This window comes from Capricornis sumatraensis, chromosome 2, assembly GCF_032405125.1.
Source record: "Capricornis sumatraensis isolate serow.1 chromosome 2, serow.2, whole genome shotgun sequence".
Classification (NCBI taxonomy): Eukaryota; Metazoa; Chordata; class Mammalia; order Artiodactyla; family Bovidae; genus Capricornis; species Capricornis sumatraensis.
The window spans coordinates 75,082,068-75,108,163 of NC_091070.1; the positions used below are offsets into that span (position 1 = coordinate 75,082,068).

At 36.9% G+C, this 26,096-nt stretch overlaps 2 protein-coding genes across 2 annotated transcripts; both read right to left on the minus strand.

The window, feature by feature from the left end:
* Window positions 1–9,129: 9,129 nt before the first annotated feature.
* Window positions 9,130–10,056, minus strand: LOC138073515 (olfactory receptor 4N5). Its single transcript, XM_068965292.1, has one exon. It carries the CDS (start codon window positions 10,054–10,056, stop codon window positions 9,130–9,132), a length of 927 nt encoding a protein of 308 aa, XP_068821393.1.
* Window positions 10,057–19,766: 9,710 nt separating this feature from the next.
* On the minus strand, window positions 19,767–20,691 carry LOC138073341 (olfactory receptor 4L1-like). Its single transcript, XM_068965003.1, is given in 2 exon segments — window positions 19,767–19,947; window positions 19,949–20,691. Coding segments are annotated over 2 exon segments (921 nt in total). The 5' UTR covers window positions 20,689–20,691.
* Between the last annotated feature and the right edge of the window lie 5,405 nt (window positions 20,692–26,096).

Genomic DNA, 26,096 nt, shown 5'->3' on the forward strand with positions numbered 1-26,096 from the left:
TACCCATTCATGACCACTGGAAAAACTATGTTTGTTTAAATACATGGCCATTTTCAGACTGCTGTCACTGGATAGTTTGTCATAAATTCCTCTCCATAATTCTAAACAAGTGTAATGAAACCATCAATATTTTGTATGTGTTGAAACTCTATGATTGTCCAAGCCATGAATCAGGCATTTTATTCTTTCAGTTTTGTTATCTATCTCCCTTAAAAAATAACTGCATCCCTAAAAACAAGTATTCAAATTCCTCTATATTATGTAGTAGCTCAAAGAATAAAGTCATTTAATCTGATCAGGGTAGCCAAACAATTAAAATATCTTGAAAACATAAAAAAGAATAATTGTTCTCTAAGAAGTTATTCTCTAAGAATAATATTCTAAGAATATTATTCTCTAAGAATAATTTCTTTGGCCTGGATTGCTGCCTTGATGCTGCTGCTAAGTTGCTTCAGTCGTGTCAGACTCTGTGCAACCCCATAGACGGCAGCCCACTAGGCTCCTCTGTCCCTGGGATTCTTCAGGCAAGAAAGAATACGGGAGTGGGTTGCCATTTCCTTCTCCAATGCATGAAAGTGAAAAGTGAAAGTGAAGTCGCTCAGTCGTGCCCGACTCTTAGCGACCCCATGGGCTGCAGCCCACCAGGCTCCTCCGTCCATGGGATTTTCCAGGCAAGAGTATTGGAGTGGGTTGCCATTGCCTTCTCTGATTGAAGCCTTGCTGCTGCTGCTGCTAAGTCACTTCAGTCGTGTCCGACTCTGTGAGACCCCATAGATGGCAGCCCATCAGACTCCACCCTCCCTGGGATTCTCCAGGCAAGAGTACTGGAGTGGGTTGGCATTGCCTTCTCCGATCGCTGCCTTAATTCCCAGTAAATATGATTAGAGTGATTTTTATATTTTTTTCCACTTATATAAAGATAAGATTTTTTCCAGTGCAGTTTCACTCTTCAACCCTCACCTGTTATTATCTTGGCATTTAATTTTGTCATTTACTGACACATTTATATCATAAATGAACTAGCGTGATAGGTGTGTTGTGTAAGTAGAGTAACACATCAGGATTATGTAACCTACCAGTTGCACTTGTACTTTAGAAGTAACGTCACTATGAAATCCTGAATGCTCGGTTATTATCCAGTGATTCTATTTTCTGCTCTGGACTTCAAACTGCTCAATATATAAATATATCCCTTAATAGGAGGTATAAAGGAGAAAACTCCCTTGATTGTTTCAGAGTCCTCAGAGACTGGCAGTAAAAAGTAACTGGGATTGTTAAAAGAGACTTTTGCCATTACATAAATTGAGACACCATTTTTCAATTCTCAAATTGACAATTCTTTAAAGGCTGCAGTAGATAATCAAGGGGGTTTTGGAAGCTGTCACTAGTTGTGAAGTGTGGAATTTTTGTATAGTGTTGTTGTTGTTGTTGTTGTACTTTAATGTCTAAAATAAGCGTTAAGAAATGCTATATTTAGGCAAATATATATATTCTAGGTGACTTTAACTGTTGAAAATTATTAAGGTTGAGAATGTCACATTTAAACTCAAATCTGTTGAAATTTATTGAGAAATGATATAAGGAAATTTTCCATCATTCCAATGAAATAGTACTCCACTAACAATTTGTTATGCATGTATACACACACAAATTTGTAGATGGATCAGGTTCTTTTTTGGGTCTGCTCATTTTATTCCTTGTCTTGGCTGGTAACTTTTGAGGAAGTCCTATGCACTTTATTTTAACTCATTATGTTTGATGGTATATTTTAGTGTTAGAAAGCACATGTCCTTTCTTATTGCTTTATTCATTCAAAGAGTTCTTGTATGTTTTTATATCTTTTTATTCTAAATTAAGTTGATTTATTTTCTAAAATTAAAACAAGTTCTACTAGTCATTTTGATATCACAATATTAAACTTATAAAATGTAGAAAAAATAAGGAGAATTACAAAATTGAGTATTCTAGGAAATTCTTACATCCCTTTAAATATTTATTATCATGACACAGCAAAATTTTGTCATATTTGTTATTTCAACACATTTTTTGGTAACACATTTTCATTAAATCTAATTGTGCATATTTCGTACTTAAGTGCTACACTTAATACTGGGTTTTCCTCTAACATGATTGATCTTACTCTTACTGTTTTTGGTTTACATATATAGGTGGTAAATGGTATCATTGCTGACATCTTATTTCTGATAGTTTTTCTACTACTTTCTCTTCTTTGTGTTAGGTTAATGATAAAATGATCTCCAAATATTAATATTTTTTCTATTACTTATCTTGTTAACTAAAATTTTCTAGTAATACTGAATAACAGTGACAACAACTGCTATGGGCAAAACTTGTTAGCTTCCCAACCATGACTTTCTTTTTTCTTGATAATGACACCTCATTTTCTTGGGATTAGTTGCCTATGTACTTCCATGAGGCCTCAAACTCTATAAAAAGCTGCATCTCACTAACCAAGGTCAATCCCACTCGACTATTCTCCTCACCAGTGTCTAGTTTACCCATGACTGTAGACCATGTAGCAGAGACTGCTATTATCTGCTGTGTGGCCTTCTCCTGTTCTTCATTTGTAATGGATACCTGAATTCATGTAGAGACATTGTACAGCCTCCCTTGTAATTAGAATTGGTAAATAGCATGAAATAAAACAATATTATCATCTGGCTACTTGGTTGAAATTCCCTATAAGGGCTGACTCACCAAAAAGTTATGCTCTTTGCCTCTTGCTAACCCTATATAATCCAAGTCTATGACCTGAACAGTAATGCTGAATAAGCTGGAGTTGAATGGTTCTATGAAGATTACAAGACGTTCTAGAATTAACACCCCCAAAAGATGTCCATTTCATTATAGGGGACTTGAATACAAAAGTAGGAAGTCAAGACACACCTGGAGTAACAGGCATTGGCCTGGAAGTACAGAATAAGCAGGGCAAAGGCTAATAGAGTTTTGCCAAGAGAACATACTAGTCATAGAAAACACCCTCTTCCAACAACACAAGAGAAGACTCTCCACATGGACATCACCAGATGGCCAACACCGAAATCAGATTGATTATATTCTTTGCAGCCAAAGATGGAGAAGCTCTATACAGTCATCAAAAACAAGAGCAGGAGCTGACTGTGGCTCAGATCATGAACTCCTTATTGCCAAATTCAGACTTAAATTGAAGAAAGTGGGGAAAACCACTAGACCATTCAGGTATGACCTAAATCAAATCCCTTATGATTATACAGTGGAAGAGAGAAATAGATTTAAGGGACAGAGTGCTTGATGAACTTTAGATGGAGGTTCGTGACATTGTACAGGAGACAGAGATCAAGACCATCCCCAAGAAAAAGAAAGCAAAAAACCAAAATGACTGTCTGAGAAGACCTTACAAATAGCTGTGAAAAGAAGAGAAGCAAAAAGTAAAGGAGAAAAGGAAAGATATACGCATTTGAATGCAGAGTTCCAAAGAATAGCAAGGAGAGATAAGAAAGCCTTCCTCAGTAATCAATGCAAAGAAATAGAGGAAAACAATAGAATGGGAAAGACTAGATATCTCTTCAAGAAAATTAGAGATACCAAGGGAACATTTCATGCAAAGATGGGCTCGATAAAGGACAGAAATGGTATGGACCTAACAGAAGCAGAAGATATTAAGAAGAGGTGGCAAGAATACACAGAAGAACCATACAAAAAGATCTTCATGACCCAGATAATCATGATGGTGTGATCAATCACCTAGAGCCAGACATCTTGGAATGTGAAGTCAAGTGGGCCTTAGGAAGCATCACTATGCACAAAGTTAGTGGAGGTGATGGAATTCCACCTGAGTTATCTCAAATTCTGGAAGATGATGCTGTGAAAGTGCTGCACTCAATATGCCAGCAAATTTGGAAAACTCAGCAGTGCCCACAAGACTGGAAAAGGTCAGTTTTCATTCTAATCGCAAAGAAAGGCAATGCCAAAGAATGCTCAAACTACTGCACAATTGCACTTATCTTACATGCTAATAAAGTAATGCTTAAAATTCTCCATGCCAGGCTTCAGCAGTATGTGAACCATGAACTTCCAGATGTTCAAGCTGGTTTTAGAAAAGGCAGAGGAACCAGAGATCAAATTGCCAACATCTGCTGGATCATCGAAAAAGCAAGAGAATTCCAGAAAAACATCGATTTCTGCTTTATTGACTATGCCAAAGCCTTTGACTGTGTGGATCACAATAAAGTGTGGAAAATTCTGAAAGAGATGGGAATACCAGACCACCTCACCTGCCTCTTGAGAAACCTGTATGCAGGTCAGGAAGCAATAGTTAGAACTGGACATGGAACAACAGACTGGTTCCAAATTGGAAAAGGAGTACGTCAAGGCTGTATATTGTCACCCTGCTCATTTAACTTATATGCAGAGTACATCATGAGAAACACTGGACTGGAAGAAGCAGAAGCTGGAATCAAGATTGCCAGGGGAAATATCAATAACCTCTGATATGCAGATAACACCGCCCTTATGGTAGAAAGTGAGGAAAAACTAAAGAGCTTCTTGATGAAAGTGAAAGAGGAGAGTGCAACAGTTGGCTTAAAGCTCAACATTCAGAAAATGAAGATCATGGCATCCAGTCCCATTATTTCATGGTAAATAGATTAGAAAACAGTGGAAACAGTGTCAGACTTTATTTTGGGGGGCTCCAAAATCACTGCAGATGGTGACTGCAGCCATGAAATTAAAAGACGCTTACTCCTTGGAAGGAAAGTTATGACCAACCTAGACAGCATATTCAAAAGCAAAGACATTACTTTGTCAACAAAGGTCCTTCTAGTCAAGGCTATGGTTTTTCCAGTAGTCATGTATGGATGTGAGAGTTGTACTATAAAGAAAGCTGAGCATCAAAGAATTGATGCTTTTGAACTGTGATGTTGGAGAAGACAAGATCTTGAGAGTCCCTTGGACTGCAAAGAGATCCAATCAGTCTATCCTAAAGGAGATCAGTCCTGGGTGTTCATTGGAAGGACTGATGTTGAAGCTGAAAGCAATACTTTGGCCACCTGATACAAAGAACTGACTCATTTGAAAAGACCCTGATGCTGGGAAAGACTGAGGGCAGGAGGAAAAGGGGTGACAGAGGATGAGATGGTTGGATTGCATCACCAACTGAATGGACATGAGTTTGGGTAAACTCCGTGAGTTGTTGACGGACAGAGAGGCCTGGCTTGCTGAGGTTCACGGGATTGCAGAGAGTCGGAAATGACTGAACAAATGAACTGAATTGAACCCTGTTTTCTCAGGTCTAATTTGGAAAAGTGTTTGTCTTAAAGCTAATCTGAAACACTGTAAATATTTATAGTCAAATAATGTTAATAAATATTTTAAGCAGAATTAATTTGATTACTCAAGTGGCACAATGACTGAGATGATAAGAGACTTTGACCATCATTACTCTTGAGGACATATGAAATGTTCAAAATAAGACGAGTTTTATTATGATATGTTAGTTAGTTAAGCTTAGTTTTCAGCAAGAGATTCAAGAGTTGACTAATGAGCAGATATCTACTGGCCTTATCATTTACTGCATAACAGAGAAGGTACTGTGCTGGCTGGTAGAGCATTAGAGTAATCATTTGCTATCACATTTTATTTATTTATTTATTTATTTTTGCTATCACATTTGAACCATCCATTTCTATATTGCATCCCGCTGTCTTGGGATAGCATTCTCTAACATACACTCTTAACCAGTGATTATTATGTCATTTTGTCCTAAGTTCCCCTATAGGAAGAATCTGTAGAATTTGTATTTTTTCCCCCCACAACTTTAGACTCTGTAGTTCTGGAAGCTCTGGGACATGCTTTCACCAGAAGATGCATTAAGATTTCTCTTAACTTCAACTTATTGCTGCCACTCAGTAACTACATTTTCCTTTCCCAAAGACTCAAAGGCAAGGAAAGGTGCCACAGCCTTATAAAGAGTAATTTACCTTGGTCATCAAGAGAAGCAGTAGTACTACAGTATAAATGGTTGAGTCATTGAGGATATTCAAAAAGTCCTAATTGAAACATGGGATTGAACTATTCTGTTTGTGAGATGGAAATGCATTGAATGGTATTAATGACAGAGATGACATTTCAGAAAAAAGATTAGTGCACTTGAAATTACCAATAGAACTATAACATGGAGAGAATAAAAGATAATTTTTATTATATGTCTCTTTAAAAAGTAAATAATTTTGCAAAGAAAAAGTAATAATAATGTGTTGTTGAATGTATTAGCTCAGTAAGAAAATAGTAGACATTGAATATACAACACAATTATAAAAGCAGTGAGGAGGTAAATGGAAGTATACTGCTGTAACTTTCTTATATGACACACAGAAATATATAATTTCCAAATTAGACAATGATAAGATGTACAGTATATATTTATAATCCCAAATAACCACTAAAAACCACAGGAAAAAGATAACTAAGTCAACATTATTAATATGAATAAATATAAATTAATAATAGAAAATACTTAAATATTTCCCCCAAAACAGAAAGGACAAAATCAGAATAAATGGGTGAAACAAATACAAAATAGAATGTTTTGTTAGTTTTAACCAAACTGCACCTATAATCATAATATATATAAATGGCTTCAGTTCAGTTCAGTTCAGTTCAGTCCCTCAGTCGTGTCCGACTCTTTGCGACCCCATGAGTTGCAGCACGCAAGGCCTCCCTGTCCATCATCAACTCCTGGAGTTCACTCAAACTCACATCCATCAAGTCGGTGATGCCATCCAGCCATCTCATCCTCTATTGTCCCCTTCTCCTCCTGCCCCCAATCCCTCTCAGCATCAGTCTTTTCCAATGAGTCAACACTTTGCATGAGGTGGCCAAAGTACTGGAGTTTTGGCTTTAACACCATTCCTTCCAAAGAACACCCAGGACTGATCTCCAGAATGGACTGGTTGGACCTCCTTGCAGTCCAAGGGACTCTCAAGAGTCTTCTCCAACACCACAGTTCAAAAGCATCAATTCTTTGGGGCTCAGCTTTCTTCACAGTCCAACAAATGGCTTAATAACCCAATTAAACACAGAGATTGTCATATTGGATAAAATATATGTTACAGACAAGAAGCCATCATTAAAATAAAGATACATAGATTAAAAGTAAAAGGACAGAAAAAGAAAACTATACTAATATGTTATTATTTAATTAAACTGTGATGTGCTGCTTTACTCCTGCTGCTATAAAAAATTACCACAGACTTAGCAACTTAAAATAGCCATAACTGATTATCTTACAATTTTTAGGTCAGAAATCTGATGCAGTTTCACTGGGTTAAATTCATAGGGTTGGCAGAGTTGCATTTCTTTCTGTAAGATATAGGAGAGAATTCATTTCCTTGTGTGTGTGTGTGTCTGTGTGTGTGTGTGTGTGTGTGTGTGTGTGTGTGTGTGTGTTAGTAACTCAGTCTGACTCTTTGCCACCCAAGGACAGTAGCCCTCCAGGCCTCAGCCTCTCTGTCCATGGAATTCTCCAGTCATAATACTGGAGTGGGTTACCATTCCTTTCTCCAAAGGATCTATCTTCCCCACCCAGGGGTCGAATGCATTCTCCCACATTGCAGGCAGATTCTTTACCATCTGAGCTGCCAGGGAAGCCCTCATTTCTTTGCCTTTTTCAATTAAACCAAAAGAAAGCAGAAAAAATAGAGCAAAAACAACAACAACAAAAAAACATCTGGCAGGAAAACAAATTGTAATCTAACCATATCAATAATAATATCATTAAATATAAGTGATCTTTCATTTTTCACTATTGTACTGCATTTATACATGTATATACATATGTTGTGTATATAAGTCCCATGAGATAGCTACTACTTTTTATACAGTCAGTTTTTAGTGTGTACTTATTTTAACATGTATCAACATAGTTGACAATCTGCTTCTATATCCCCCAGCTTTATAATTGTTATGAGCACAGTATCTTGTTTTATATAGCAATTTGTTGGCAATGTTTTGGGATTATCACTGAGTACCATACCAAAATATACCTTTACAGCACTTTCCATGATTTTGTAAGCACCTAATCCCTTATATTACCTTATTTAAAATATAACCAGAAAAGTTAATTATCTGTAACCAAATAATGACTTATACACCAAATACCTATCATTATTGCATTAAGTGAAAAGATTTTGCATGAACTCAAATTCCTTTCTAAGATTAAAAAAAAAAAACCATTATTAATAACCACAAAACTTTCCAAAACTTTGAAATATGAAGTTAAACTGTTTCGTGACCATTTTCCATAGGATATAACAGCTTTCGTTACTTCACTCCACCAAATTAGGAACAAAAAACTACATCTTTAAGTGTCCATTAAAATCATGTAACAGCATGATACTTTGTACTTAATGATATTTTACTACACAAAACTCTCTATAGAATCACGAGAATCCTGCTTTAAATCAAATAGGAAACATTAGTCACTTTTTTACTTAATACATTTTTTGGCCTCTCTTTGAAATTTGAATAGATTGAACATCTTTTTATCACTTAAAATATGTGATTTTCTTGTACCAATCTCTCTAGCTTCAATTTCTGCCACTTTCACACTAACTATGCTACAGCTGGTCTATTTTTCTTTATGATTTTCAAATGTATCAGACTTATAAGATCTTTGTGTCCTTGTATTAGTCATCCTCTCTGCCTAAAAATATTTAGTCCCCATGGTTATTGCATGGTTGTTTCTTTCAGATCATCTGGATATCAGCTAAATAACACTCAATATCTTGCTTAACAACCAAAAATAAAGTAACTATCATCTCTCAGTCAAACTCTAACATGACATTATTTTTAATTAGCTTCACAGTATTATATCTTTCAGATATTGTGTTTGTTTTTTTTTTTCAGTTTAATAGTATAACCTATCTTTATCCACTCAAATATAGTCCCAGCAGATCTGGAATCTTACCTCTCCTGTTCATATACTTAGAATAAAGCCTGAAACCTGAAAGTGTCTAAAAAATTCATTATTTGCTAAATGATTGATTGATTCTGTGCATTAATAAATAAATAACTTATTTAATTCCAAATGAACTTACTCCCCTCCTTGGTTTTCCAGTCTTTCCATTGCATTCAGCAAACCATGTGATGACTCAACAACTTTCTCATGGAAGCCTTTACTTCCTGATTGCGAAGGGTATAAATCACAGGGTTCATCAAAGGAAAGATTACGGTGTGAAAGAGAGAAACCACTTTGTCAGCTGGGAAGGCTCTGAAGGGGCGGGTGTAGATGAAGATGGCAGGTCCAAACATGAGAAACACGATGATAATGTGTGTGGTGCACGTGGACAACGCCTTGCTCTTCCCCTCAGAGGAGTGCCCCTTTACACGGCAGAGGATGACTGCATAGGAGGCCAGAAGGCCCAGAAAGCACAGCAGGGTGAGCAGGCCACTGTTGGAGACCATCAGGAGCTCCACCACAAAGGTGTCCGTGCAGGCCAGCTTGATGACCTGTGGCACGTCGCAGAAGAAGTTGTCCAGTCGGTTTGGGCCACAGAAGGGCAAGTGGATAATGAGAGCCACTTGAACAATGGAATGAGTAAATCCCCCAAGCCACAGAGCCAACAGCAAGGCATAGCAGGCTCTAGGGTTCATGACAGTCGAATAGTGTAAAGGACGACAGATGGCAATGTAGCGGTCAAAGGCCATCACAACAAGAAGGAACATCTCCCCTGCCCCAAGAAAGTGCAAAAAAAACAGCTGAGTGATGCAGCCTCTATAGGAGATCACCTTCATCTCTGAGAGGAAGTCCACCAGCATCCTGGGAGCCACAATGAAGGAGTAGGATGCATCCAAGAAGGCCAGGTTGCCCAGGAAGAAGTAGAGGGGGGCCGTGAGGCCGGGGTCTGACCTGATGGTGAGGATGATGAGGACATTTCCAGGGAGGATGATGAGGTAGAAAATTAAGACTAGTGTGAAGACCAGGAGCTGAACATCTTGAGACTGGGTCAGACCAAGTAGGATGAATTCTGTCACCTCAGTGCTGTTCTCCCTCTCCATCACTCCTCAGTCTGTGGAACAACAAAGAGGAGAATAGCATCTGTTATAACCACCTTTTCATCTATCCCCTAGCTCTTCTCCAAATAAAAATAATATTTTCCACACCCAGCACTTTGCCAGCTGAATGCACTTCACACATCATAGCTCTCCTGTGTTTTCAGTTAAACTTCCTACCTTTCATTTTCCTGATTCTCCAAGACACTGATCTTATGGCCACACCACTTGCACTCCTATTTAAGCATGTGTTTCTATATATTGTGTTCCTAAGCTATTTTGCTTGAAGTATACTAGAAAATTCCTGATTAAAGCAAAACTGTCATTATTAAGGTTGTCAGATTGTTGCGGCTCTTGTTGTTGTCGGTGGTGCACTGTCTCTAATGCTTAGATTAGTTGCTGAGTTTTTGTCCCCTTCTTCATCTCCACAGAGCAAAGATATTATGCAGATGCTTCTTTCCTCCAGTTCCTGTAGAATTCCCAGTTCCTGATTTGCAGCTATGTGCTTCACTTTCTCTTTTTACCTTCATGCATTGGAGAAGGAAATGGCAACCCACTCCAGTGTTCTTGCCTGGAGAATCCCAGGGACGGGAAGTCTGGTGGGCTGCCGTCTATGGGCACTCACAGAGTTGGACACGACTGAAGCGACTTAGCAGCAGCAGCCTTGTTTTCAGAATTTGTTCCGCCTTAGTTCCATCACAGTGTTTTGCTTTGGTGCCCTTGTGTAACCTTACTCCATTTAGTCACCTGGATCTCAGCAAGTACACTACATTACATCTAACTTAGAAGTATCCCCTTAGTTGGGGCATCCCAGGTGACTCAGTGGTAACGAATTCACCTGCCAATGCAGGAAATACTGGAGATGCAAATTCAGTCCCTGGATCAGAAAGATCCCCTGGAGGAGGTAATGGCAACCCACTCCAGCTTTCTTGCCTGGATAATTCCATGGACAGAGGAGCTACAATCCACTGGGTCACAAAGAGTCAGACATGACTGAGCAACTAAGCACACATTCCCCTATTTACACCTCTGATTGGTCCCCAACCCTGCATGTGTTCCACACCCTGTCCTTAAATCCTAATTGATACTAGTCCAGTCTTACTTGCTCACCATATATATCTACAGTCTACTTTTCCCTCAGATCTCAGGATGATAGCCAAATGCTATTCCCACAAATATTTTCTTGTAATGTAAAGCTTACTAGAATATATAAAATATTTTGACTATCTCAACTAATAAAATCACAGCTAGATCTGGAAATGACCATATAGAACAGGTAGTCTAATATATCATTTAGCAGATGAGAAAAATAGAGTAATTTCAGTTAAGATTCTTAAATTTGCAATGACTTTTCTTTTTAATTCTAATTAGTAAGTGATAGGGGTGAAAAGGTATGTGTTCCTCTGTTTAAACAGATTGTGTGTGTGTGTGTTCAGCTATGTCTGATTCTTTGCAACCCCATGGACTGTAGCCCATCAGGCTCCTCTGTCTATGGGACTTTCTATGTGATAAAGTTACTAATTAGTCCCCCCATCAACTTGTATGATTTTATTTAGGCGCTTAAATAATTACTATCTGCTTATGTAAATACTTCGTCCTTGTGGGCTATAATCTGATCTAAAGAAGAATTCTGTTCATGACATCCAGAATTAAGGTTTAGTCTATATAGGGGTCTCCAAAATGGAGTATGCTCATCGCAGTGGATAAACAAGATAATCCATTAGGGTGCATAAAAACAATGGAACTTCTCCTTTTATTATTATAAATCATGCTTTGAATTTTTAAAAGTATTTGTGATTGCTTTCTAAGTGTTACATTAGTATAATTGTAGAATATCCTATAAATAAACATTCATTATGTGATATTTGTGCATATTTGGTGAGGTGAATGATGTGAAAGAAGGTTGTTGACTATAACAAAATATTATAATGTGACATATAGCAATATTTCCCTTGATTTTAAATTATACACAATGTTGATTTTCAAAAATGCTATGCATACAGTGGAATGCAATTTAGCAATGAAAAGGAATGGAGTACTGATATATGTTACAACATGGATATAACTCAAAACCATTATGCTATATAAAAGGAGCCAGTCACAAAGGACCACATATTTTATAATTCAATTTATGCAAAATGTCCAGACAAGGCAAATCTGTAGATATACAAAGTAAAAGAGTGGTTGCCAAGGAATAGGGATGGGATAGGACTGACTGTTAATGAGTATGAGATTTCTTGGGGAGTGACAGAATGTTTTAAAATTATATCATTTTATGCTTACATAGCTCATTAAATACACTTAGCACTGAATAATATGGTCTAAATGGTAAATTTTATAATATGTTTTTTATATCTCAATAAATATTATTTGCACCGTGCTCAATCGCTCTAGTTGTGTCTGACTCTGTGACCCCATGGACTGTAGCCTGCCAGGCTCCTCTGTCCATGGGATTTTCCCAGCAAGAATACTGGAGTGGGTTGCCATTTCCTTCTCCAAATTTCTTTAACTATTATTTAATGTGGCAAAGAAGAGTAAAGAGGAAAATTTTCTAATTGAAATTTGACATAATTATTACTAGCATCCCTGGAAAGAGGACAAGACAAAAAGAGTACAGGAAGATCAGCCTTAACAAGTCTGTATAGGGAACTCAAGGGAAATTCACACAATCCACCAGTATTTTAGGCATACTTATTAGGCAACATCAGAACATGTGTTCTGTGTGATTAGTAACATCTGTAAGGAGCAGCCAAATGTGACAAAGAAGTTGTTTATAACTCATGGATGGGCTTCCCTCATAGCTCAATCGGTAAAGAATCTGCCTGCTAATGCAGGAGACCTGGGTTCGATTCCTGGGTCAGGAAGATCCCCAGAGAAGGAATGGCAACCCACTCCCATATTCTTGCTTGGAGAATCCTATGGACAGAGGAGCCTGGCAGGCTACAGTCTGTGGGTCGCAAGAGTCGGATACGACTTAGGAACTAAACCAACCATACCATAACTCATGGGCGCATGTTTGTGCATAAAAATACATATTCACACATTGTGAGTCTAAGAAAATTGAAATAGAAAAAAAAATATCTTTGGTGACCTTCAAATTAGTTTAGGAGCTTCTTTCTTTCTTTTATCCACTTAAACACTGATTTGTCTCCACATTCATTCCTCGTTCTGCCTGTAGAAACCTACTCTTAGGAAAGTAAGTCAACAGCTACCTCTATCTTTTCTTAAGTTTTGTGCATTTCAGGTGCTCAAGGTTATTTCTTTGGGTTCCAGGAGAGAGGGATCACTATGAGTTACAGGCTCTTCCACTCTACCTTTGCTTTTATTTTCTATCATCCACCTCTACTCCCTATTTGTTATTAACAAATGAAAATCTATACCATTTAATACTTTAAATTCACTACTCTTGTCCCATTCTCATGTACATACCTTTTATTCCAGTGATTCTCAAATTCTGCTCTTCATAGAGATAAAGGACAGACGTGCCTTGGATGACTATTTCTCTGTGGAAAAAAAAAGAAAAAAGAATGAATTCTGAAAAGAAAAAAAAAAGCCCCAAACAATGGATCTTAGATGGACAAGCTTTTGTCCTAATCCTATAAAGCAAAGAAGTAACTGTCAGTGTAGGCTAAGATGTAGATCTGAATGCTCTCATCTCTAATATTCCTTGTTATTTCAGCTGGTACAAAAACACACCTAGAACTGAAGATGCATGGGTAGAGATGTCTATTTCTTTTCCTTCTTTCTGCGAGTGCAGACCCGCAACATCCATCCACAAGCAATATCGAGCATGCCTAGTTTCCAGCTGCTATCAGATCAGCTCCCCTCTGGGGGCCTGATTACCATCCTGGCATCTCACTCGTTAATCTTTCCCCATTTATTTCCTGCTCTTGTTTTTTATAATTTCCCATTTTCTTCCTGTTAATTCTACCTTAATACATTCATTTTCTCAATTATTCTTTTTATATTTATATTTTCTTTAGCTTCTTTTATTTTCAATTTTATTCTTTTATTTTTTCTTGCAATTTCTCTTCCTTGTTATATCTCTTGCTTTCCCATCTTCCTTGCTTCCTTTCTTATCATTCTCTTTCTTTTCCCTCTTTTTGCCCAAATTCTTTCAGTGTTAAATCTTTCTCACCTTCTTCTCTATATGTATTCTATTTCATCGTGTTCCATGCCTGTCTTTCCATTAATTCTGAGGTAGTAGATTGTTTTTCTCATTCCATGGTAGAGGGAGCATGGTAGGTGCTTCCTATATGTTCACTTAGAGTGGATTTTCTACAGACTGAAAATTCTTAACTTGGTCTTCAGTGCTATGCCTTTTCTCCTGAATACTATCCTCTGAAATTTACTCAGTCTCAATCACACATTAGTCACTCAGTCACAGATTCTCTCACATATTTTGTCTGCTTTTAACTCATTCTGATATATATGAAATGACTTTGTGCTCTAAAACTAATCTCCTTGATACCACCCTTACCAAGATGAAAGTTCAAATATGACAATGTGGTTTCTGATAATGTATTGATTTCTATATTTTATTACAATATATTGTTACTATTACCACAAGTTTTAAAAAATTTGGATCAGGCAGAAAAATAAGAACATTTAATTGATAGTAGAGTTGTTCAGTTCAGTTCAGTTCAGTTCAGTTGCTCAGTCGTGTCCGACTCTTTGAGACCCCATGAATCACAGCACACCAGGCCTCCCTGTCCATCACCAACTCCCGAAGTTCACTCAGACTCATGTCCATTGAGTCAGTGATGCCATCTAGCCATCTCATCCTCTGTCATCCCCTTCTCCTTCCGCCCCCAATCCTTCCCAGCATCAGAGTCTTTTTCAATGAGTCAACTCTTCACATGAGGTGGCCAAAGTACTGGAGCTTCAGCTTTAGCATCATTCCTTCCAAAGAAATCCCAGGGCTGATCTTCTTCAAAATGGACGGGTTGGATCTGCTTGCAGTCCAAGGGACTCTCAAGAGTCTTCCCCAACACCACAGGTCAAATGCATCAGTTCTTCGGCACTCAGCCTTCTTCACAGTCCAACTCTCACATCCATACATTGACCACTGGAAAAACCATAGCCTTGACTAGATGGACCTTAGTCGGCAAAGTAATGTCTCTGCTTTTGAATATGCTATCTAGGTTGATCATAACTTTTTTTCCAAGGAGTAAGTGTCTTTTAATTTCATGGCTGCAATCACCATCTGCAGTGATTTTGGAGCCCCCCAAAATAAAGTCTGACACTGTTTCCACTGTTTCCCCATCTATTTGCCATGAAGTGGTGGGACCAGATGCCATCATCTTAGTTTTCTGAATGTTGAGCTTTAAGCCAACTTTTTCACTCTCCACTTTCACTTTCATCAAGAGGTTTTTTAGTTCCTCTTCACTTTCTGGCATAAGGGTGGTATCATCCACATATCTGAGGTTATTGATAAGAGGATTATGTAAAATTTTATTCAGTTGCACAAATCTTCACCCATACAATATCTTATAAATTAAATGAAATAGTTAAATTAGATAATAGAAATTTGTATTTTCTTTTAATACTCCAAGATTTTATATAGTATTAGGAATATTATTTGAAGATATTTTACTTAATATAAGTGACTATTTCTATAGTTTGGTAACTGTATAACCTTGGGCAAGTTATTTAGTGTTTTAAAATCATTTTTTTTTATCTAAAAAGGAGAAATAATATATCCCATCTTTTTGTTCCACAGGGTCAAATGAGATGATCAGTAGCCAGTTCACATCTACTTAGACTGAACTAAAACACCCAGTAATTAGACAAATGTAGATCTCACCTTTTCTCTGTTCCTGCAACATTATCCTATTAGCATGCATTTTCAGGCAGCAAATGTCCCAGACAGTTATAATGTGAATTGTTTTCTATTTTCTTCTTCCTTTCAATTTCTTTCAAATATGAAGACTGAGCAAAATTTTCACCTCACCAGGTGTTCAGTGTGACTCTCAAACAAATGGCTATTATCTTCCTCCTGATAAAAAGGGGATTAACTGATCATTCCAGAATTTTTCCTTAAATATATATTCTCATGGTGAAACATGATGAATTCTAAATCTGTTCTACAACTTATAATGCAATAAGGGGTGTATGGGGTATTATAGCTACTTTAAGCCTACAGAGTACTTCCAGTGGGAATATTAGAATGTCATCTAGAACTAGAGGAAAAGATGAGAATACTTTAAGGATTAATTGTTCAAAAAACTGTACCAGCTAGGGCCACACAGGTCTTGTTAGGATTTAGAATTTGACAGTTTATTAGTGACAGTGATAATGGAATGGCACATATGTTTATTAAGCATAATGAAAGTAGAAAGTCTAGGGAGATTATTTTAGATCTTATTATACAATTCATACAAGTGATGAAAATGCATGGTTGGTTAATAAGAAATTAAATAGTGAAAATAAATCAATGATAAGTATGTTACTACCTTCATTTCTTTGTATAGAAGAGTTTGATAGAGAATATATTATGCTCAAAATGTTTTTCAAGAATAATTCTCCTTAAATAAGAGACCTTCATGATGTCTTGTAGAATAGTCTCTCTAGGGATATGCTGTCTCAAATAAAAGAATTATTATTCTGTGATTTTTGTATCTATAGTTATTCACTTTTTTGAATGTGTGTTCAGCTGTAGCAAAATGAAGAATTTTTAGTTTCTAAATTAATGTTATATGGAAGAAAAAATACTTAATTGTAAGAAATTAATTTGACTTTTTGTTTAAGAAGTGAAATAAATCTATCACATTAAAATTAAAATAACAAACATCTTTTTCAAAAGGAAAACAATATATGATCAAGTGTACTTTCATTCAAATTTATATCCAATTCAGCCAGAGATGCAGTAGGAGATAAAAAGTTGGAGAAAGAGGTAAAGAGATGAAAATAATGTTATTTATTTTTTCCTATTATAATCTGTGCTGCAAATAAATAACTTTGAATATATGTCATTTTGCTTGGATAAAATTAATATAACAATATAAATTTCCAGAAAGACAGATTGAAATGTAATTGGAAACTACAGGAGAAAAGAGGGAAAAAAATGGAAAGACATAATGGAAAAAAAGAGAAGAAAAGATGTAGAGACAAACAAACCATGCCCACAGAGATGCCTGTGCCACAAAGTCATGTATGCAGATACAAGAAAAGGAGGAGAGAGAGGACAAAGAGAGAGGAGAGAGTGTCAAGAGAGAGGAAATATCCCTGGAAATGCAGTGCCTTTTATTGTGATTTTTGGGTTTTATTGTTTTTTTTATATAATTACAGATTTCTCAGGGATTTCAGTTTTCAGTAGTGATTGATAAGATAGATTCTATTTCTTTGAGAAGCCTCTGAGAAGTTGAGGTGTTAGGTGCATGTATTGATTCTTTCCCTCCCCAGGGAGAAATGAGAGTTAAGGTTTTTAATCACCAAGTAGTATTCTTTTTTAAAAATATATAAATTTATTTATTTTAATTGGAGGTTAATTACTTTACAATATTGTATTGGTTTTGCCATACATCAACATGAATCTGACACAGGTATACACGTGTTCCCCATCCTGAACCCCCCTCCCTCCTCCCTCCCTGTACCATCCCTCTGGGTCATCTCAGTGCACCAGCCCCAAGCATCCAGTATCATGCATCAAACCTGGACTGGTGATTCGTTTCTTACATGATATTACACATGTTTCAATGCCATTCTCCCAAATCATCCCACCCTCTTCCTCTCCCACAGAGTCCAAAAGACTATTCTATACATCTGTGTCTCCTTTGCTTTCTCGCATACAGGGTTATCATTACCATCTTTCTAAATTACATATATATGCATTAGTATACTGTATTGGTGTTTTTCTTTCTGGCTTACTTCACTCTGTATAGTCGGCTCCAGTTTCATCCACCTCATTAGAACTGATTCAAATGTATTCTTTTTAATGGCTGAGTAATACTCCATTGTGTAGATGTACCACAGCTTTCTTAAACATTCATCTGCTGATGGACATCTAGGTTGTTTCCATGTCCTGGCTATTATAAACAGTGCTGTGATGAACATTGGGGTACACATGTCTCTTTCAATTCTGGTTTCCTCGATGTGTATGCCCAGCAGTGGGATTGCTGGGTCATAAGGCAGTTCTATTTTCAGTTTTTAAAGGAATCTCCACACTGTTCTCCATAGTGGCTGTACTAGTTTGCATTCCCACCAACAGTGTAAGAGGGTTCCCTTTTCTCCACACCCAGCTTCATGTTCATCTCACTCATAGTATCTTTCTGGCAGATGAGCTTTTCTACCTGACATGAATTGTTTAATAAGCCAATTAGATCTGCAAATTTACTCAGTTGAATTTTGTATTTTAACAGGTGTTTCAAACCACAGTATTTTCAGTGAACATGTGTTTTCTTCTACCAAATACTCAAGCCCATCACTTTGAAGTTGCAAGTTAAAAGAAAATTATCACCTTGATGTTTCAGGACATACAAAGAATTTGATGACAAGCCAAACCCTTGTTAGGGAAGCACTTATTTTCATCTCCACTAAAAATCAAGTTTGAGAGACTTTTTTTTTTTTTTCCTTGCTGCCTGCTTCTGCTGGGCAAGCTTTCTTCTGATTTTTTCTCTTTTTTTTCCCAGACTCTGAGCTCTCATTCAGGTGAAGTCTGAGCCATCCCTGTTCAGGCTTAAAGTCTAGTCCATAGTGCTCTCCCAAATTCAGTTTTACTAGCAGGCTCTAGGCAGTGGTATTCTATAGATGTTCTCAAAGTAGGCAATGGTTCCATGGTGGTGTATTTTTCTGGAATGCCATTGAAAGTTCAAACTAGAGTTCAGGTGTGATTTTTTAAAATTTCTTTTTAAAATCATTAATTTTAAAAATATTTTAAATGATTTTGACAATTCTATATGTTTTGTCAGCCGAGGGACTGAACAAATGACATACAATTCATCTACCACTGAATGTATACTTTACCTTGCAATTAGTTAAGATTCCTTTAATATCAGGTGTGCTATATTGTAGGGCTGAGATATTTTTGTTTACTATGGAGAAATAGAGTTGAATATAATTCTTATGGCAAATATTCTTAAATTATGATATATAACATAAAATCAAACAGTGTACTTCTTTTTTTTAATTTATGTTTGAAAGTCAACTCTTTATACTTATGAGCATGTGGTTTCAAGGCTGCTCTTTGTAGTTCTATTGAAATTGTCCTTCCATTTTTTCTTTTTCCTTTCTGGTATCTTATATTCCTTCTGTCATCTTATATTAACTATACTATCAAATTTATTTATCTCATTGGTTCAAGAGGTTGGAATTAAATTTTTGCCTTTGCTGTTAGCATTCTTTAAATCATGATTTATTCAGGGTACCACATTTATGGTAATATAAATTAGTGATAATCATTAGCAATCTATATTAAAATAAGCTCTAATAGTACCACTACATATTTTTAAAATTATCTCTTCACTAATAAATAAATATTGACTATATCATAAAGTATTTAATGACATTATATGTCTGTTTTGCTGTAAATAACTATCATTATGTGTTATAACAGCATTAACTGTGAATTTAAAGCATTTTATCATTAATTTTTTCTGCACCCAGTTATGATTCTAAAATAAAAGAGTAAAACCATGTATTACATATAACATATTCAAATTATGTTAGCCTTATATTTGAAAGCTGGATTACTTACACAGTTCTAAAATCTAAAAGTTCTATGTGGAGCTAACATTTTGGAACCTTAATTTTTTCATGGCCTCTTGCATTTTCTGATTTCTCAAGGTGTAAATAATAGGATTCAGTAAGGGTGTGATAACAGTGTAAAATACAGCAAGCACTTTATTTCTGGCAAAACTCTTGAAAGGCCAGGCATAGATGAAGATACACGGCCCAAATGACCACAGTGATGTGGGCAGACAGTGTAGACAGAGCTTTGGAGAGGCCTCCAGATGATCTTCGTTGCACAGTGGCCAGGATGACCATGTAGGAGACAAGCAGGAGGAGGAAACACATGAGGGACAACAGCCCACTGTCAGCAATGACAAATAGTTCCAGGGTGTATGTCTCTACACACGCAAGCTTAATCACAAGGGGAAGGTCACAGAATATACTGTCTATGATGCGGGGGCCACAGAAAGGCAGGTGTACCGTTAATACCATCTGACTCATGGTGTGTGTAAAACCAATTGTCCATGAGAGTACAACAAACCCGTTCAGCAACCTGTGGTTCATGATTTTCCTGTAGTGCAGGGGTTTACATACGGCCACATATCTGTCAAAAGCCATGGCTACCAGCAGAGTCATCTCAGCACCTCCAAACAAGTGCATAAAGAACATCTGAGCCGTGCATCCCCTTATAGAGATGGTCTTGTGTTCAGTGAGCAAGTCTCTGATCATCTTGGGTGTGGTGACCGAGGAGAGACACATGTCCAAAAAGGAGAGGTTTCCAAGGAGGAAGTACATGGGAGAATGAAGGGTGGGACTGCATGTCACTGTGACCATAATGAGAGTGTTTCCCAGTACAGTAGCCCCATAGATCAAGGAGAATGTCATGAAGAAGACAATCTGAAGTCCCCATCCTGCAGAAAATCCTTGTAAAATAAACTCAGTCACTTCAGATCCATTTTTCAGATCCATTTACTCAACTCAAAAGAAGTTCCAGAAGTTCTTTCTTATCTCGGATATTTTCAAGAAATGATTAGTGCCTACAAATTAGAGAAAATAAAATGAAAATAATGTTCCTGTAAGTTAGCCTCCAGAAGTATACAGAGTGTATACTAAAATGTTGACGGTGGACCTGGGAGTACACAGAAGACAGAACCACACTTAGCCTTCTATGAAGAGTTGTGCTACACAAATAACATGTAAATGAGCAGAAATATTACTGTTGACACTTTTGTGACAGTAAATGCAATAATTACATGCACTATGGAGAAACGACAAAGCTTGACAACTATTAACATGAAAACCAACTATAATTTGGGGACGATTGCCTTTGTCACATGGATTTATTTTTTTTTACTTCCAGAATTATATTTTCTTATTTTTTAAAACTAAACATAAAGATAAGTTTCTATTGTAAATGCTACTGTTAATGAGAAAGGGACTATACCTCACATAGTTCCTATGGTACATGGAATTTTACAACCCATGATACAATTAACAAAAGAAAAATCTGAATATGAAATTAATTCAATTAAGCAGAAATTGATTAAAAAGACTGATTTTGGCCTTTTACTTTATTTCAGAGGGAAAGATGGCATTCATTTAAGTTGATGACTTTCCCAGCGCTTGTGTCTCTTATTCTTCTTCCTGACCAAGTCTTCTCAAAATATTTATTTCTACACTTAATAGACCTGTTCTTCTATTATGAATACAAAGGCAATTTAAATGAAAGGAAAGAAATTATTTTATAGCTTAGACAACAAAATGTATTGGTAAAGAATCTTTTATTCCTCTTGAATAATTAATTGCCAATAAGATTTTATTGCTTTCACTCAATTTATTATCCACTTTGGAGAAAATTGAAGGTAGAAAAATAATACATTAGCACTAGGATAGAACTTTCTAATCATTTTTTCTCCAAATCTTATTTAGTAAATGATTTCCCTGAGTCCTAAAGGCAAGACCACTCCCAAGAATGTGTAGTGAGTATTAGATCGGATAGCATATGTATAAGCTCCTGGTTTGGCACAGAATGAGCGCCGAGAAGGCATATATTGAGTCAGTTATTCATGTAAATCCAAGATTAAAGTCTGAGAATAATTTACATAAATCCCTGTTAGAAAAGTAATAAAACAAGGCTTGTTTTATTAAGTTATCAGATATGAACATTTCCACTCTTGCTCATGTGTATACAATACAGATTACTTAATGTAACAAGTAAATCTTTTCTTTCCCTTTCATATAGACATTTTAAGAAAACAAACATAATTTCAGTATTGATGGATTTTATACTTTTTAAAACCTATGCACACATCCTAGACAAACCTCAAAAACTAAGTAAAAGAGACCTAACACAAAAGACCACATGTTATATAATTTCATTTATATGAAATATTTAAAATAAAAAATCCATAAAGACAGAAATTATATTAGTAGTCCCCTTGAGTTGAGATGTGAATGCCAATGAGCACTGCTGATGATAATGACTTAAATCAGATTGTGGTGATAGGTACACAAATATATGAGCGTAATAATAATCACTTACGTGTGTACTTAAAAAGGGTAAATGTATACTATGTGAATTATATTCAATAAAATGTAAACCATTATACATTTTTAACTTTTATTCATGTTAAAATTTGGTGTTTGTAAATTATAGTTTTCTAGTACTGTACAGCTGCTAATACTAAAATATACTTCATTGTGAGATAATTAATGACCTACTGGAGTCCAATCGAATCTACTTATAAATGTATTAATACCCCTATTTGAATTTATATTTTTGGCTATGTTTAGTATTTGGAAACTTGCTCTTCTCTGTTCTTGCTAAACAGTTTTCTTCATACTTTTCATACTATTTTGAATACTCATAATTAGTTTCCTGGAATATTCAAAATTTCCTTCAATCCAGAGTTCCAAAGAAAAGCAAGGAGAGATAAGAAAGCCTTCCTCAGAGATCAATGCAAAGAAATAGAGGAAAACAAGAGAATGGGAAAAACTAGAGATCTCTTCAAGAAAATTAGAGACACCAAGGGAACACTTATTCAGAGATGGGCTCAGTAAAGGACAGAAATAGTAGGGACCTAATGGAAGCAGAAGATATTAAGAAGAGGTGGCAAGAATACACAAAAGAACTGTACAAAAAAGATATTCACAACCCAGATAATCAAGATGGTGTGATCACTCACCTAGAGCCAGACATGTGAAGTCAAGTGGGCCTTAGAAAGCATCACTATGAACAAAACTAGTGGAGGTGATGGAATTCCTGTCGAACTATTTCAAATCCTGAAAGATGATGCTGTGAAAGTGCTGCACACAATATGCCAGCAAATTTGGAAAACTCAGCAGTGGCCACAGGACTGGAAAAGGTCAGTTTTCATTCCAATCCCAAAGAAAGGCAATGCCAAAGAATGCTCAAACTACTGCACAACTGCACTCATCTCACATGCTAGTAAAGTAATGCTAAAAATTCTCCATGCCAGGCTTCAGCAATATGTGAACCATGAACTCCCTGATGTTCAAGCTGGTTTTAGAAAAGACAGAGGAACCAGAGATCAAATTGCCAACACCTGTTGGATCATGGAAAAGGCAAGAGAATTCCAGAAAAACATCTCTTTCTGCTTTATTGACTATGCCAAAGCCTTTGACAGTGTGGGTCACAATAAACTGTGGAAAATTCTGAAAGAGATGGGAATGCCAGACCACCTGACCTGCCTCTTGAGAAACCTGTAGGCAGGTCAGGAAGCAACAGTTAGAACTAGACAGGGAACAACAGACTGGTTCCAAATAGGAAAAGGAGTACATCAAGGCTGTATATTGTCACCCTGCTTATTTAACTTACATGCAGAGTACCTCATGAGAAACACTAGGCTGGAGGAAGCACAAGCTGGAATCAAGATTGCCGGGAGAAATATCAATAACCTCAGATATGAAGATGACACCACTCATGGCAGAAAGTGAAGAGGAACTAAAGAGCTTCTTGATGAAAGTGAAAGAGGAGAGTGAAAAAGTTGGCTTAAAGCTCAGCATTCAGAAAACGAAGATCATGGCATCTGGCCCCATCACTTCATGGGAAATAGATGGGGAAACAGTGGAAACAGTGGCTGACTTTATTTTTCTGGGCTCCAAAATCACTGCAGATGGTGATTGCAGCCATGAAATTAAAAGACACTTAGTCCTTGGAAAGAAAGTTATGACAAACCTAGACAGTATATTCAAAAGCAGAGACATTACTTTGCCAACAAAGGTCCGTCTAGTCAAGCCTATGGTTTTTCCAGTGGTCATGTATGGATGTGATAGTTGGACTATAAAGACAGCTGAGCACTGAAGAATTGATGCTTTTGACCTGTGGTGTTGGAGAAGACTCTTGAGAGTCCCTTAGACTGCAAGGAGATCCAACCAGTCCATCCTAAAGAGATCAGTCCTGGGTGTCCATTGTAAGGACTGATGTTGAAGCTGAAACTCCAATACTTTGGCCACCTGATGCGAAAAGCTGACTCACTGGAAAAGACCCTGATGCTGGGGAAGATTGAGGGCAGGAGGAGAAGGGGTCAACAGAGGATGAGATGATTGCATGGCATCACTGACTCAATGGACATGGGTTTGGGTCGACTCCGGGAGTTGGTGATGGACAGGGAGGCCCAGTGTACTGCAGTTCATGGGGTCACAAAGAGTCGAATACGACTGAGTGACTGAAATGAACTGAACTACACTCTTGAATATGAAGGGTTTTCCTGGTGGCTCAGACAGTAAAAAAAATCTTCCTGCAATGCAGGAGACCCTGGTTCCATCCCTCAGTCAAGATGAGCCCCTGGAGAATGAAATGGCAACCCACTCCAGTATTCTTGCCTGAAGAATCCCATGGACAGAGGAGCCTGGCAGGCTGCAGTTCATAGGGTTGCAGAGAGCTGGACACTACTGAAGCGACTTCGCACTTTAATACAAACATCCTGTAGGGACTTCTCACTCTTTCAGATTTATTTAAAATCTCATTGTATTAATGGTACGTTTTATACAGAGATTTTCTAAATACCTAGTTTGTCTACCTAACTCTACCTTGCCAACTCCTGCTTCAACTGTCATTATGTATGCATATTTACATTTTCTGCCAACACTTGAAACTTGATCCCTATTCTGCAGAAAATGTCATGAGTTTCTAGGTTTTCCTTTATTTTATTTGATAGTATGAATTATTTGGATACTCAGGATTTACTTTGGAGAAGGTGATGGCACCCCACTCTATTTTCTTGCCTGGAAAATCCCATGGACGGAGGAGCCTGGTGGGCTGCAGTCCATGGGGTCGTGAAGAGTCGGACATGACTGAGCGACTTCACTTTCGCTTTTCACTTTCATGCATTGGAGAAGTAAATGGCAACCCACTCCGGTGTTCTTGCCTGGAGAATCCCAGGGACGGGGGAGCCTGGTGGGCTGCCGACTATGGGGTCGCACAGAGTCAGACATGACTGAAGCGACTTAGCAAGCAAGCAAGCAAGCAAGCAAGCAGGATTTACTTTTCTTAATTTTAGTCATGATTCCTAATCACATCATCTATTGCCATATCTTACTTTGCAATATCATTTTAAGAATATATACCTTTTAAATTTTCATGAAAATTGCTGGTTATATTTCAGTGTGAAATAGGTATGTGATTTCATATCTTAAAATCCATAGCCTTTTCCTTTCAGCCAACACAGAATTAATTAAAATACCATTTTCAGTGTATGAACCTTGCAATGAATTAGCTCTCTGTAACATTTTCTCTTACCTGTTCTAAAGGCACAGTATTAGGAACAGCATGTTCAGGAGTTTACTCAAAATGACAAATCTACTTTTCACTCTCTGTGAGTCCCTTCATATGATTCTGGGTGCTATTTTAGGCCTGTTTTATAAAGATGTGACCCACATTGGAGGCAGATTTGTTGGATCTCTGGGAATCCAAATTTTAGTGGAAGTAGTTAAACACCGAGGCTTCTACCATAGTGTGACCAGGAAAGATGTTCACACTTAATTTCTGATCCTGGAATATGAAGTCACTCTCTGGTCATTTCCTGGAGTATTCAAATTTTCCTTTATTCTCTTGAATATGAGGGGCTTCCCTGGTGGGAAGTTGGAATGATTAAAATAGGCATGAGAGTGTTGGTGGATTGTGATATAGTAAGCGTAGACAGCTTTGATTTAACACAGACTTCATTTTCCTCACTTTACTCCCAAGAAATTTTCTTACATTCCTTCTAAGAACTCTGCAGTAATTTTTGAGATGAATAATTGAAAAACCTTTCTGTCCACCAAAACCTTAATATAAAAATGGATCTACACATATTGCATAAAAGTACATCTTATGTATATGTTTACATATTCCAGAAGTAGAAATTTTAAAAAAT

Bases quoted from the DNA above. Each gene is read 5' to 3' on its own strand.
- LOC138073515 (XM_068965292.1), bottom strand. From the start codon at position 10,056: ATGGAGAGGGAGAACAGCACTGAGGTGACAGAATTCATCCTACTTGGT.